At 40.3% G+C, this 14782-nt stretch overlaps 1 protein-coding gene across 1 annotated transcript in view; it reads right to left on the bottom strand.

Annotated features, from left to right (window-relative positions):
- FBN1 (fibrillin 1) overlaps positions 1–14782 on the bottom strand; it is a 232644-nt gene that overhangs the window by 188356 nt on the left and 29506 nt on the right. Inside the window, exons 3-5 of the mRNA XM_082734843.1 lie at positions 14135–14233; positions 5922–6017; positions 2484–2579 (exon numbers count right to left, since the gene is read on the bottom strand). Of these exons, the coding sequence (XP_082590969.1) occupies positions 2484–2579; positions 5922–6017; positions 14135–14233 (291 nt within the window). The remainder of the gene's footprint in view (positions 1–2483; positions 2580–5921; positions 6018–14134; positions 14234–14782) is intronic.

Here is a 14782-nt window from a genome sequence, read left to right as displayed (position 1 = left end):
AAGGGAGAATGCAGAAGGAGCACTTGGCTCAGCCTCCAGGAAGGGATAAAGGGGATTAGTAAAGAGTTCCTGGAAGTTCTTTTTAAAAATAAAAAGCCATAACCCAATTAAAACATAATGTTACTAGCCTAGGTAGTTAAACAACTTAAGTGATAAACAACTTAACCAATATACTAATCCACCTTCAGAAGTCACACTGAACACTTCCCCGTGCTTCAGGATAGATTTGTCCTGACACGGTCCTACCTTTTTATTAATCACTCTTGAAATCATAAGCATGCGTTTGAATAAAGGGATATAGTGCCTCTAGTTCTTTAAAGAGGTAAGCAGATGACTTCCGTAACAGCAGAAAACAATGAAGACTGTATAAGTGGAAATTCAATTCTGGAATCGAAAAGACTCCCCTTTCCCATGTGGTGAGGGAAATTGTACTTGTGTTTTCTTTGTCCCCCCTGAAGGTCTGGGATGGTATTCACAGGTACAACAGGCAAAGGGTAACAATGAAAGAGAGCCTGTTTCCCACCCAACCTCCACTACTGCACATGCCTGAAAATCTGCCATTTCGGGATTAATTTTATTTAGATAATCCCCACTGTAAAGGTCTATGGGGCTGAAATACATGTATGCCTTGGTGCAGATTTCAGGATAGCAATAATGAAATGGAGTAGTTAAAGACACTCCGAGTATAGAGAAATCTCTGAATAATATGCCAGTTTTGATTCGAATTTTAGTAACTCAATGCATTCCCTTCATTTCTTAATCTTAGCCAAAAGTAAAGTCTTTTGAAAAAAGACTATCTGAAAAAATAACTGTGGAATGGTTAAATATCATGTCCCCTTTATTTTAGACTGTATTAACATCAATGCCTGAACTGTGGGTATCCATATTCTTTATAGTAAATCATTAACCACTTTCTTAGAGGTAAAATGCCTTATCACTTCCTCCTGTTTGTGATTTTTCTAAAATAAATTAAGCCCAAGATTATCATCTGAGGAACTATTTTCACACACCGCTGTTCAAGTTACACACTAGCAATTTTAATCTCAACAATTTAAACCCCACAACATCTTCACTGAGTAATAACAAGGCCACAGAATGATACTAGCTAACTGAAAGAGGTATCTTTACTATTCTGAACACTATTAGAGATATATTATCTCCAAATCAATAAAAAATACTTCAGGTTATAGAGAGAACCACTTTTAAAGAGGGACTCCAAAATGATGCTAAAAGCCCATGATGCATTACTCATCACACCATGTAGTGGTACTGAATTAAGATACAATATAATTTATCCAGTAATAATAGTAATTGACTGAGTAACTCTAGGCCCTTGTTACAATTACTAATGACCTAGTTATAACCTACTAAAATAGGCATTACTGCTTTATCAGCAAATAACCGAGTTTAAATGAACTTGTAAAAATAGAAGCAGAAAATAATCTCTCCCATACTGATCTCTGCTCTTGGTTTATAACATAACATACATTCAACATCTGCTACTTGAATCTTAGATTTCCATCTTAGAACAGAAAAAACCTTTATACAACTTGGGATAAAAAGTGATGACTGTAGTTTAAAAGATTCATGAGTATTTTTAACGAGTGTTTTCATGACTATTTGTACAGTTTTGTATGAAATAAACCTCCCACACCTTCACCATAAAACTCAGAACGATGAGAAACAACTATGAATGTAGAGACAAGACAATCAATAAAGCCAAAGTGCAGGGGGTTAGAGGGAAAACTCAACAATATGTCACACTAAATATATTTCAATATCACATTTGCATTTACACATAGGCAAATCAGGTAGAACATTTCTTTCAGTTAGGAGCAGCAGTGAGCATCAGACTTAGACGCAGAAAACCTACATTCCAATTAAAGCCTATTATCAGGTGTGTGAACTTATGCAGATCCCTTGCCCTCCTGGAGACTTGGTCTTTCCATAAGCATATGCACTTCAGAGGGCTGACTTGAGTACTGGATAAACCACAGTATGTGAAAGCCCAGCTCCTCTGCAACTGCCATTTCCAGTGCATTTTGGATGCTACGTTTGTATGCCCCTATGGCCCCCAGTAGGTCCTCACAGATCTTTAAGAGTATTTTTCTTCACTCTAAATTTTTTCCTTTCCATACAGATGTTTCATGTGGAGCCAGTTCTCGAATTTACTAGAACAACAAGGAGCTCAATCCTTACCCCTTTGGAAAAGTCTCCCCTCTTTATCTTGATGCCTGCCAACTGGTGCTTATGCCTAGGCACACTAGTGAGTGCTGCAGGCCCCTGGCAAGAATTATAGAATAACATGCCTAGACGTAGGGCCACTGTCTTGTCATCGCAGGAACCTTCCCAGTGACAAATCAGAAACGTCCTTAAAGTTCAACGAAATTCATGCAGGCGCTCTATAAAGCCAACATGTGCTTAAGTCAGGAATAGCTTTAGCCACCAGAACGTATTTATAGTAATCCACTAAAAAAAATTACCTCTTTCACACTGGGGTCCGGTAAAGCCGTAAGTGCAGGCACATCGATTCGGGGCCACACACCTGCCTCCATTGAGACAGCCGCTCTCACAGACAGCTGGAAGGGAAGGAGAGAGGAGCTAAGAGCCGTTACCTGAAAGCAGATGCTGATGACGTAACACTTACCATCCCCTGAGGGACAACAATAAAAAACCTAAATAATCATCCTGGTGTTCATTTTCCACAGGTCTGCTCCAGTTTCTGCTCTGCATAAGCTCCTCAGTCAACTTGGGTTAAACTGCCAGGAATAAGCGAGTTTGAACCCACGTTGATGCCGACAGCTTCATTCTGGGAAGTAGTTGAGCAATGCTTTCAGTTCTGTATCTAAAATGGTGGTTTATAGGAGATGTCAGTGGAGGAGAACTGCATTTTAGCAAGCTGACTCTTTTGCTTATGATTTGAGGGCTCCCGTGAGGGAAAACGCTGGCCTCTGTCACTGTTACAGAAATATGGAATGTTAAATCACACAATTAACTGCAAACGATCAAACATTAATTCCGAATTTTGTGCCGTAATGAAGACCCAACTGACTATTGTAACAGTCTATTCACGAGATAAGTCCAACGATGCTTGAGGGAGGGACAATTTACTTGCCAGAAAAGGCATTCAAATAGGATCTGAGAGCTCATGCCCCGAATGACTCTTCTCTGTACAATTTCCTGCAATTACTTCACGCGTGGCCTCTTTCTAGGCATTTTTATCCACAGGTGGTAGGCTCTTCTGAGCCAAATTTGCCAATACCACCCACATTTCAAAGTCCAGCTCCCATCTCACTCCACCATGAGTCTCCTGCACACTTTATCTGTATCCTCGCAGCAGTCATGGAGTTGAGCTGCTCAGATCTCCTTCCAAGAAAACCTACTGTAAGGAGCTTAGCTGGCTGACAGCCCCCAGCCATTGCACCTTCAGACCTGCCTCGTGTTCACGCCAAGGGCACAGAACTGCCCTTGATTGGCTGCTACCATCCAATGACTAAGCTTAGTGCGGTACCAGAGACTGAGCATTTCTGCCCATCACGGAACTCTCCCCATGGGAGATCTTTGCTCTGGGCTCACCATCAGCCTGACCAAGGCTTCATTCTGGTCTGAGGCACCTTCTATACAACCTACACAGTCCCCCTCTCCTTGCATGGGGGTGAGACCTACATCGCAGTCTGAAGGCCCCCCCCTCTTGCTATGCCTTCTTCCCCCTTTCTTCCTTACAGGTATTTTCTACAATGAATCTCTTGTATATCCAGTTCTGTCTTGGCATCTGCTTGGGATCAGAGGACTTGAACTGACACAATCCCTTCTTGCCAGAACTATGGTAAAAACCCATTTCTCATCATCGAATTAGAGAGGTTTATGTATATTCATTGTTTTGATTTGCTTCTTGATTTACAGTCAGGGGAGAAGGAGAAGATTTTAAACAGAAAAGAAATCTTGAGATGGCCTAAGCCAATCATCCCATTGTATAGATTGGGAAAGTAAGGTCTGGGAAAGTTTTTCTAACTCTGCTAGTGTTAACTAAATGTCTGCCGTGTGGTAGAATTGGGGCTAAACCCTCAAGGAGCACCGAAGGGAGCAGGAAGATATCCAGCAGCTCTTCATGATTTTTTTTTTCCAAAAATGCCTTGGACTCCATCCCTCCCACCAGCTCTCCAGCCACAGCCCCGGTACTAGCCTTCCTGCTTTCTGTTTCTTCCCCCTGCAATTACACCATTACTTGTGGCCACTGAAATCTTTCTCATTGTAAACCATTGCACGTAAAGTGCCTGAGGCCAGCATTTCATAGCAATAAAGGCACAGGCCAAGAAATCAGACTGCTTGGGTTCAAAACCTAACTCTGCCAGTCCCTCCCCATAGAACTTTAGACAAGTCATTGATGTCCCTGTGCCCCACCTCCTCATTTGCTAGAGGTAAAAGATACCTCTAACTCAGGAGACTGCTGCTTTATTCAATGAGTTAATGCATGTGATGAGTTTGAAAATGTGCTTTGCATATGGTAAATGGAGAGTCAATCATTCAACAGAGGAATGCTCTTGGCTGTTAACCCACTCCTCTTCCCTGGCTCTGTTGTGGATGCAAACACGGTATTCATAAAGGCACTCAAAACCTGGTCCAGGGCTTCCATTCTGACCTTATCTCCCTTCCCCTCACCTCCCTTGGTAACACCAAAACACGTGCTGTGTCTGACGGCTTGTCCTATGCCATGATCTTGCGTTTCCACCCAGGCTGTGTCAGCTGCATGAGAAGTCCACCTCCCATCATCCGACAAAGAATCTCCACCCCATCCTTCAAGATTCAGCTCGAGGGTCTCCCACATTGGAGAAGCTGTCCTGCGTCTCCTCTCTCCACACTACTGTTGTGGGCTACCCAAAACTCAGTCATTATTCTTACCACACTGCAGTGCATGGACAGTCTTGGGGGAATTATATAAATCTTGGTTTATTTCTAATAACATTATTCATCATAGCAAATATATATACAATGGCAAAGACTGGAAAGAATAGGAATAAACCTTCATCATTAAAGATTCATTAAATAAATAATAAAACATCCATATCATGGAATATTCTGCAACCATTAAAGCATTTTAAAATGTTTAATACTATAAAATACTTCTAATAAAATATTACATAAAAAAGGAGTATGAAAAATTATGCATACAATAAGATCTCATGTACCAAATATCCATTAAAAGACTGGAAGGTAAGAAAAAGAAAAAGAAAAAGACTGGAAGGTAATGACAGGATTATGGAGAATTTTACTGTTTTATTGTTTTCACTTTTCTGAATGGGTGTATATATTTCTGCTGGGTGTATATATTCATCTTAGTGTAATAAAAAGTAAGATTTCTTAAAGGAATTTTCCTCTTCTGCAGGGACCGACTGAGAGTAGACCCGCAATAAACAGTGTTCATGAATGAACCAGCAAAGCAAACACCATGTGGTTTAAGTATTACAGTAGCAGAATCTAGGTTGGGAAACTAGAGAGATGCAGCTACCATTAATCAAGAAAAAAGACATATTTAAGAAAGATGAGGTTGAGTTTTGAAATACTTCGAGATGCTTCTTCAAAAACCAGGTGGACATATTCAGCAATCAAATGGAAGGTATACGTCTGGAACAAACAAGAATTCTGAAGGGGATGAGGTAAGTGGGGTGCTGAAGATAAAGAGAAGAAAATGAGTCAAACCACCCCTCCAAAGGTTCCAGTCAGAAATCTGGTGCAAAGCGCATTAGGTCAGTGGTCTGATCATCCATGAGACGCACTGGACTTCCGTAAAAATGCCACATCCCACATAACCAAAGAGACTCCATCAGTACGGAGTTCTGTATTCTTTCTGTCTACTATCTGTCTACACATTCGTCTACATAGTCTAGCATGTAGTGAGATACTTATAAGTATGGTTTACTTACGTTGTCCACAGTGAGTCCCAATGTATCCCTTCTGGCACAGACAGTGGTCGTCACTACAGCTACCTCCATTCATACAGCGAATGTTACAGTGTTGGACTTGAAAAGGAAAGAAAAAAGAATGATTTACTTTTGCAATTTAAGTAAGTAGATTGCAACACATCACAGGAATTGATTTGTAGTGATCTGGAGAGAAAATGAAATGGTTTATCAAGATTCACATACTTGTGCAGAAATAACCTAACGACAACACTAAATGTGTTATTTTAATGTGTGAGTATAAAATCAATTACAATGCAATTGTTTCTTTGCTATTTACTTTAATGGTGCTAAATGACTTCCCTAATTTAGCAGGACTTTCCACTCAATGTCATTTCTGTAATTTATACCAACAAGAAAATAGTGCCTTGAGCAAGACAAGATTACAACGGTAATAGTTTTCTTATTACAAGATTTAGAGTCCCAACGTAGGTGGCCAGGAAAACGGTCTGAGGGAGAAATTCCAAGGAATTTTGTTAAAAGAAATTTTGGAGACAGCAAAAAGGAGAAAAAACTGCCTACAAGAGCATTTAATAAAAGGCTGCCTGATAAGGGAGGCAGCCGACCTGGGCTCAGAAAGAGCTGCTTGTTTAAACCGTGACCTTAAACTAAATAAAACCTGCAGTGTTTGAAACCCACTCTTTGTCATCCTGTCACCTAAAGACGTGTGACTTTACTCAGGGCAGAAGGACCATGGGGTGCAGGCAGCCTTGGACGTGAGACGGGACGCTAGAAGAAACTGGAGTGACAGACGCCTGTGAAGGGGAATGAGAGTATGACGCGTGCTCTCCCTTCTCTAGTGTGTAGGCTGTCCCTAATTCAATAATTTAAGATTCTAAAATGAAGTGTTCAGAATCCCAGGCTGCCCCTTTGTCCTCTGGAAACAATAACTACCTTACTTGGAGAAGACAGAGGCTTGACTGAATTCGTCATTAATCCTTGTTGACACAACCCCACACAAGGAGACTAGGATTGGGCACTGGAAGTTGGCATACTCTGACATGTTCTCGAAGCTATGGGAGAATATTCCTACAGAAAAAGGTTGCACAATTTTACAGAGGGAGAAGAGAAGTCCTCCTCTTGTGTGCAAGAACAACAATCAGCTGCTCAGCCTTCCTGGAGCATAGGGGCCAAACCTGCTACGAGTAGAGAGAGGGTGCCTCACAGCAGCCACCTCCTTTGGTAGCCCTGGTTAGGACTCTCAGTGCTGTATCAAGAGTGGCTGTTGACCTCTAGAGAAAGGACCATTTCCATAAGGAGCTACACAGATTTCAGCATGACAATGGGGAAGAGATAGCAAAGTGAATATTTCCTATGCCCTCACAGAGGACCAAAGAGTTACCTGAGTCAAGCTGAAAGGGATACACTTTCTCAGGAACTTGTCACACACTTACTGAAGCACTACCAGAGGCTCCCTGTCTCTAGTAAGCTAAGAACTTCCTCCCTCTCTCAGTATGGCCACGGGCCTTTCAGGGCTGCTCTGCAGACTTCTAGTATGCCCTATGGCTCAGTCCCCGATCTACTGATCATTCATTCATTCACGCAACACTACCTCCTATGTGCCATGCAAAATGCTGAACACATTAGTCTCGTTTCCTGGTGGAATCTCTTCTTCATCCTCTTTGTCCTTTACCCTTAATCCCCAGCATACAACACACATAGCTGCTAGCAAATAATCCCTACCTAGCTCTAAGACCCACTGCAAATATATCTTCTTTTCTTTGATCTTTTCTGATTCCTGTTCTCTCTTCTTCCTCCCACTAGATATGAGCCCTCTATTCTCTGACTCCAGAGTACTTTATGCTTCTTTTTTGAAATATATATAATCTAAAACTTATTTTTGTTTTTTCTCCTCTCTTCAACCCATTTGTTCAAAAGCTTCTTTGGAATGGAAAGCATCATGGTTATTAATTAATACCTAAGCACCTAGAATAGTACCTTGCCTACTTGTAGGTGTGGTACAAAACTTTACTCAGGTAATTTCCACTTACTTAACTCACACCACCAGATAATGACATCAAAAGCTATCCTCAAAAACTAAGACTGAGAAATTGCCCATTATGTCCCAGGCTATTACACAGCCCTAAGTAGGTTGCTATTAAAAATATTTTATCTTCATTTCCCCATGTAAAAAGCAGAACTAAATCCTTTGTTGGAGCATTGTTATAGAAGTCAAGCAACCCAGTAAACTGATTAAAACAGTTATTTTAGGCTCCTCTGATTCTATTAAAATGTCTCAGCCAAAATGCTTTTGAATTAAAAAACTATCTACAAATATACAAAAGGAATGACTTGGTGAAAATTTGGATAATATTCTAAGTAGGTCAGGAAAAGGTGTATAGTTGCTTTAAAATTTGAAGTTAAACTTAGCTTCATCCTATCTTAGAAAAACAGTGAGGATTGGGAAAAGCACAGGAAATGATGTCATGTGTCAAGCAGCATAGGAACTCAACCCACAAACTGATTTCAATTAAAGTGGTTCATGCCAAGAGCTAATTTCCATTCCCACATGAGCAACAAAGCCATTTAGCTACTTTGAGATAAAACTCTAACAGTAGTTCCAATAGTGACTTTACATTATTTGTTCAAATTGAAAAATAGAATGAATTCTTTTAGGAAAAATGATAAATTTACATTTAAGTGCAAGATAATAAAGATCTGATTTCCTTTTATATTTTTTCCTATCCTGTCTTTCAGGTAAACCTTTTCCAGGTCTAAAATATTTCCATAAAATATTCTGTCTCCCTTAAAAAATAAAACTCCTTGGTCAGACTTGTGAAACAGTACAGCATAGTTAGTCCACTGATCCCAATAAACCAACGAACTATGAATCTTTGGGCTGGGGGATCATGCTTAATAAAAAATAATTGGATCTTAACCATCTGTTTTGCCACAAACATGTCTGCCAAAGAAACTTCACATTCTTTGTGAGTCTCAGATGCTCAGGGGAGAAACACATTTCTTTAGAACAATCACTCAGGATTTCTGTGGGGAAATAAAGGAACTAGATGTGTAGCTTTACTACAGCAGGAACAGTTTGGAGTGTATATGTACATAAATTGGTTTTTTTTTTTTATCTTGTCCTGCCATTGATGTGTATTCTAAATTTACACTGAATTGAACAAGTATCCCAGATGTCCAACAATTACAAGACCAAGTTCTCCATCTCTAGAAAAAGCCAAAGCTCCACTTAAATCCATAAGGATGCTGTGAATTTCTTAGATGCTCTAAATACTTTAAGCCAGAATATATTCCTAAACTCAGTCGGTGTTAAGAGTTTACCAGAAACTGACAACACTAGGGAACTAAGTGTCACTTTCCAAGCTGCTACATGCAGATAACTCGGAGAACTCTAAAACCCAATGAGGGCTTCCCCTTGAAAATGAGAAGACAGCCTCAAAGGGTTTCAACATTCTGGAAGGAGCAGAAAATGCTGCCATTTACCTGTATCTATATAGGATCCCAAATAAATGTTGTGTGTTTTTTTTTTCCAGATTCAGTCAATCTTTCAGTCATTCGATAAATACTTACTGAATGCCTTCTATTTGCCAGGCACCAGGAAGAGTATAAGAAACTTCCTTTAGGGGATAGCCCAATACAAATTAGTTCACAAAATGACCAACCAGTAGAGAACAATTTGAGCATGCTATGGGAATGAGAGAGATGCAGGGCTAAGGTAACCATTTCCTTTGGGATGCATGAGGTTAGGAATGATTCTACAAACCTGCCACTGTCTTGGCAAGCACAAGGGGAGCAATTTGCGAATAAGCATCTATCAGCTCAGGTCAAGATCTCAGCGTCGTGGGATCAAGCCCCACATCAGGCTCCACACTCAGCATGAAGTCTGCTTGAAATTCTCTCCCTCTATCCCTTCCCCTGCTCATGTTCTCTCTCTTTCGAAATAAATAAAAATATTTTTTAAAAACCCAAAAACCTGTACATGAATGTTCAGAACAGCTCCAGTAACAAAAAAAAAAAACAAAAAACTGGAGAAAATCTGGATGTCCTTTAACCGGTGAATGGCTAAACAAACTATGATACATCCAAAGCAAGTAACACTACTCAGTAATAAAAGGGGACAAACAGTTGATAATGAAATGACGTGGATGACTCTCCAGGGAATTATGCTGAATGAAAAAAGTCAATCCCAAAAAGTTCCCTATAGTGTGATTCCATTTATATAACATTCTAGAAATGAAAAAACTATAGAACTGCAGAACAGATTAGTGGCTGCCAGGATTAAAGAGAGCATAGGAACAGGAGGCAAAAAACTATAAAAGGGCAACAGCAGGCATCCTTGCAGTGGTAGACCTCTTCTGTATCTTGACTGTATCAATGTCAATATCCTGGTAGTGATATCGTGCTATAGTTTCACAGGAAGTTAACACGAGAAAACTGGGTGAAGGGTACCCAGGATCTCTCCGTTTTATTTCTTACAACTCAATATGAATCTATGAATCTATAAAACAAAAAAGAGTTTAGTTTTTAAAATCCTTGAAAAGGCACAAAGAATAAAACAGAATGTGTATGAATTTGACCTATAAATTCTTAAATATAAAATTCAGGGAACAGCTTCTTTTTTTTAATATTTTATTTATTTGTCAGAGAGAGACAGAGAAAGAAAGCACAAGCGGAGGGAATGGCAGGCAGAGGGAGACAAAGACACCCTGCTGAGCAAGGAAATCAATGCAGGACATAATCCCAGGACCCTGGGATCTTGACCTGGGCCAAAGGCAGATGCTTTAACCAAATGAGCCACCCAGGCATCCTAGGAAACAAGTTTTATAATAATACATATTATTAAAGAAGATAATATATTTTATATTATATGTATAATTTAAAGAAGAGTTTGAGTAAATTCATGAATTGGTCTACTGTGACCTAATTATGAGAATTAGGATTGCTTAGGGTCCTTTGTCAGCCTCAGAGACAGAAAGATTTGAGAACAGTACAAATAGGTTTGAAATTAAAGTTCAGAAAACCTGGGGTGGCGCCTGGGTGGCTCAGTCAGTTAAATATCCCACTCTTGATTTGGGCTCAGGTCATGACCTCAAGGTCGTGAGATTGAGCCCCATGTTGGGTTCCACGTGGAACCTGCTTAAAATTCTCTCTCTCCCTCTCCTGCTGCCCCTCCTCCCTGCCCGCTCACGTGCTCCCTCTTTCTCTCTCTCAAGAAAAGAAAAAAGAAAAAGTTCAGAAAACCCATTTTTCTGACTCTGGCTAGCCAATCATTTTTGCCCTGGTGCAATGCCCATGACCAGTGGCAAGAGTTCCAACAGGTTAAGAGAAGCCTTGTCTTCTTAGTGCCCAAAGGAATTGCTGCCTGGCAGTTTGGACCTTCTGGAAATGCAATCTATGCTTCAGGCCACTAAGAGATCATTGCCTATTCTCAGAGTCCCAGGACACTCAAAAGTAGAAAACAGCCTGAAAGAACATCCTTCCTTTTATTCTTTTCATTGTCAAATGAAAAAAGTAAGGCCTCAGAGGCTCCACAACTTTCCCAGGCCTCTGGATCCCTATCACATAACAAGTATAAAAGTTCTCATAAGAAATATTGGTGAAATGATCTAAATTTCTCCCCTTTTGGTAGAACCACTGGTAGTAAATGCAAATATTTTGCTGTGTTATCCTTTTACTAGCAGGGAAGTTATCAAAACTGATCTCTCCATATTTATTGCCAAGCATACCGTGGCCAGAGAGTTCTATAGGATAACACAGCTATTCCCTAGAATAATATTTCAAAAGATCAGAAATAAATTGATTACCACAACTACACTGAATCTAAAATATTCTGCCATCTTTAATTTTGCAAGATGTTTAGACAATATTAATTCAGGTAGAGTCCAAGCCAATGATTTTAAAGGCTCCAAGTGCCTCAAAGATCCTGATGATGCCAGATCGCCGCCCTCATCCCACTCTTATCCACAAGCTACCCAGGTCCAAGGTCCAGGTACCGTAGGTGGACCCAAACCTCTTCAGAGAGCATCACCCATAAGTCTTTGACATAAGTCTTTAACCTAAATCTGACCCACAGAACCTACCACTATACTGCCATCTCTAGGTTAGCTTGAAAGCTACCAGATCAACTGTTAACATCCTATCTTTACATCTCATGGTTTTTTTTTTTTTTTCTACATACTTTTTTTTAAATTTTTTCAGTTTATTTATTTTCAGAAAAACAGTATTCATTATTTTTTCACCACACCCAGTGCTCCATGCAATCCGAGCCCTCTATAATACCCACCATGGTTTTTACTTGACAGAGAAATCAGCAGCAGCTCTCACTATTGTATTGAAGACCTCCCCAGGTGGATACCCAGTTTTATCATCCAGCTATAGTCCATCCCCTCCAGAGGAGCACTCTGTTGTTGGCTGTCTCAAGGGCCAATCTGAGTGATGGGGTCTGTTCCCAACTTGGTATCTAGACTTCTTCCCCATCCCTTAGGCAGCTCTCCGTGGCAGCCTGATGGAGACAGAGATGTCCCACAGGCTCCCAGAAGGGCCACCCACTGACTTCTCTACCTTTCTGTTTTCCTCCAGCTCAGGTGCCCTTGATTTGTACAATGAACCTGCTTGGAACCTACATGTTGCTTGGAAGATGCCATTGAAAACGAAGCTGAGATGAAATAAGAATATGCTATTCTTGGTGCAATAAGCAAACGACTCCCGGCCCACGGGGAAGTTTCTATCCCCATCAACAGCTGACCGTATTTACCAGTAGCCTGCATTTGGGTTCCACCATAAGCAGATTCTGAAATAGTAATTTAAATGCAAGTAGTCTGTTTTAGAAGTAACTTCAGGAAACACTGGTAGGAAAGTGAGGAGGTGAGAAAGGAAGATGATCAAGATGATGAATCCATGATCAAGCCTTTTACCACTGTGGGCAGCTGGGGCTCAGTCCACTAGGAAACTCCAGGACACAGTTCCAAACACACTCCATAGTTCTACAAACTGAGAGGCAAGGAAGCTAGGGCACGTATCCAACATGCTCTGTCTGTCACTAGTTAGTAGTTGTTTCTAGGGTTACCCGTCCTCCAGCACTTCCAGCTTGCCTTGGATGCAGACCAGGCACGTTCCCTGTCAGAAAAATCTTGCAGAGGCAGAGTTACCATGAATGCCAAGGTATGTGAGCAGACACCAAAAGGGTCTATTAGGACTACTTGCCCTATCCAGTTAATCAGCTCAGGAGAGCTATGACTAAATATCAGGACCCTTAATAGGTAAACAACCTTGACTACACTGAATTTTCTACCTACAACAGACAAAAGAGAATGCATTCATTCCGTAGTACTTTTCTTGAAAACCTTGTCAGAAATGGAACACACTACAAGGGGAACTCATTTCCTCACTGGAAATGGGAAATGGAAAAGGAACTTCACTGTTCACTTTGGTAATGGTCAAGGTGTTGAGGGGCAGTTTCTACAGGCATGAGCTTCAACGTTTTTAATGATGTATAATGACTCACCTTCTTCCCAGCCCCTGCATTTCCCCGAATTCATTGTTGAGGACACATACTTAAAGAATAACCACCCTCCCTCCCAAAGAGAAAAGTACTAAAAAACCAATAGAACAAGCAAGCAAAGGCTCTGGAGAATGAACTGTGGGTATGTATTTGGTATCACAGAATGAAGTGGTAAAACTGTGAGAGGGAAAATAGGCTTGTGTTTCATGAAAAATCACTTCCCAAACCACCATAATGACTTCTCACATTTTCTTCTTGCAAAGGCAGGGGTCTTTAGTTTTTAAAAAGTGTTTAATCAGACTCAGATTTCAGTACAAGGAAAAATGCCTCGTTTCTTGAGCCAAAAATGTTCATTAAACAATCATTCCACTGAGCATCTCATATGGTGTTTACATTGGAGATACAAAGATGAATAGGGCAATACCTACAAAGGAGGTCATAATCTTTATATATTCATAGTAACTATGTCCCATAGATAATTTCCCTGTAAAGAGTGAAGAAGGAAAATGGGAGACCAGATTGAGGAGAGCCAGTCCAAGTATTCTGAGCTGAACAGAGAAGGCAGATGTTCTAGTGAAAAAAAGAAAAAAAAAAAATATATATATATATATATATATATATATTGCAGGCAAGAGAAAAGCCAAAAGCAAATTTAGGAGAAAATGGGGCATAACCACATAAAATAATATTATATATAATAACATGTTATACTCACTGGATCGGGAGCCACAGGAAGGAGATATCTGACCAGATGGGCAAGTGCACATATTTGGCCTAGAACAAAATCCATCCCCACAGGAATGCCGGCAAATGGCTGTGAATAAAGCCAGAGATGTGTTAGTACATGGCTTCAGAATGTGGTGCGTTACAGGAACCCAACCCTCCAATGAAGAAATCTGGACTCTCAGCTTCCCTGTTAGTTTTGCTATCACGACTTATGTGACCCTCAGTCTCAGGTTTATGCATTCACAAAACAAATATGTTGCACTAAATAAGGTCTGGAGGCAAAATGCAGTAACTCCCCAGTCCCCATCCGTGGTCTCAACCTCTGCTTAGTCGATGCAGCCCCCGATCTATCAAAAGCCCAAGACATCCTATTTAGAGAAAATAACACAAACAGAAGTCCTGCACTTAAACATACTTAAAGACCTATAAGCATTTTGTTTTTATATTAATTTTAACATTTAATGGTATAAAAATTTTAGCAGGATTCTTGGAAGCTGATTTTATTATAAGCTTACTGCTTAATAATTTAAAAAAAAAATCCTGAACCCTGTTAGGACTAATTCTCTACATCAGAACCTGCCCACCAGGAACATATAATCTACGGAGCAGCTTTTATCCTACATTTAAGTCCCATTCT

This window comes from Mustela nivalis (genome assembly GCF_964662115.1).
Source record: "Mustela nivalis genome assembly, chromosome: 6".
Taxonomy (NCBI): Eukaryota; Metazoa; Chordata; class Mammalia; order Carnivora; family Mustelidae; genus Mustela; species Mustela nivalis.
This window is presented reverse-complemented; position numbering and strand designations above follow the sequence as displayed.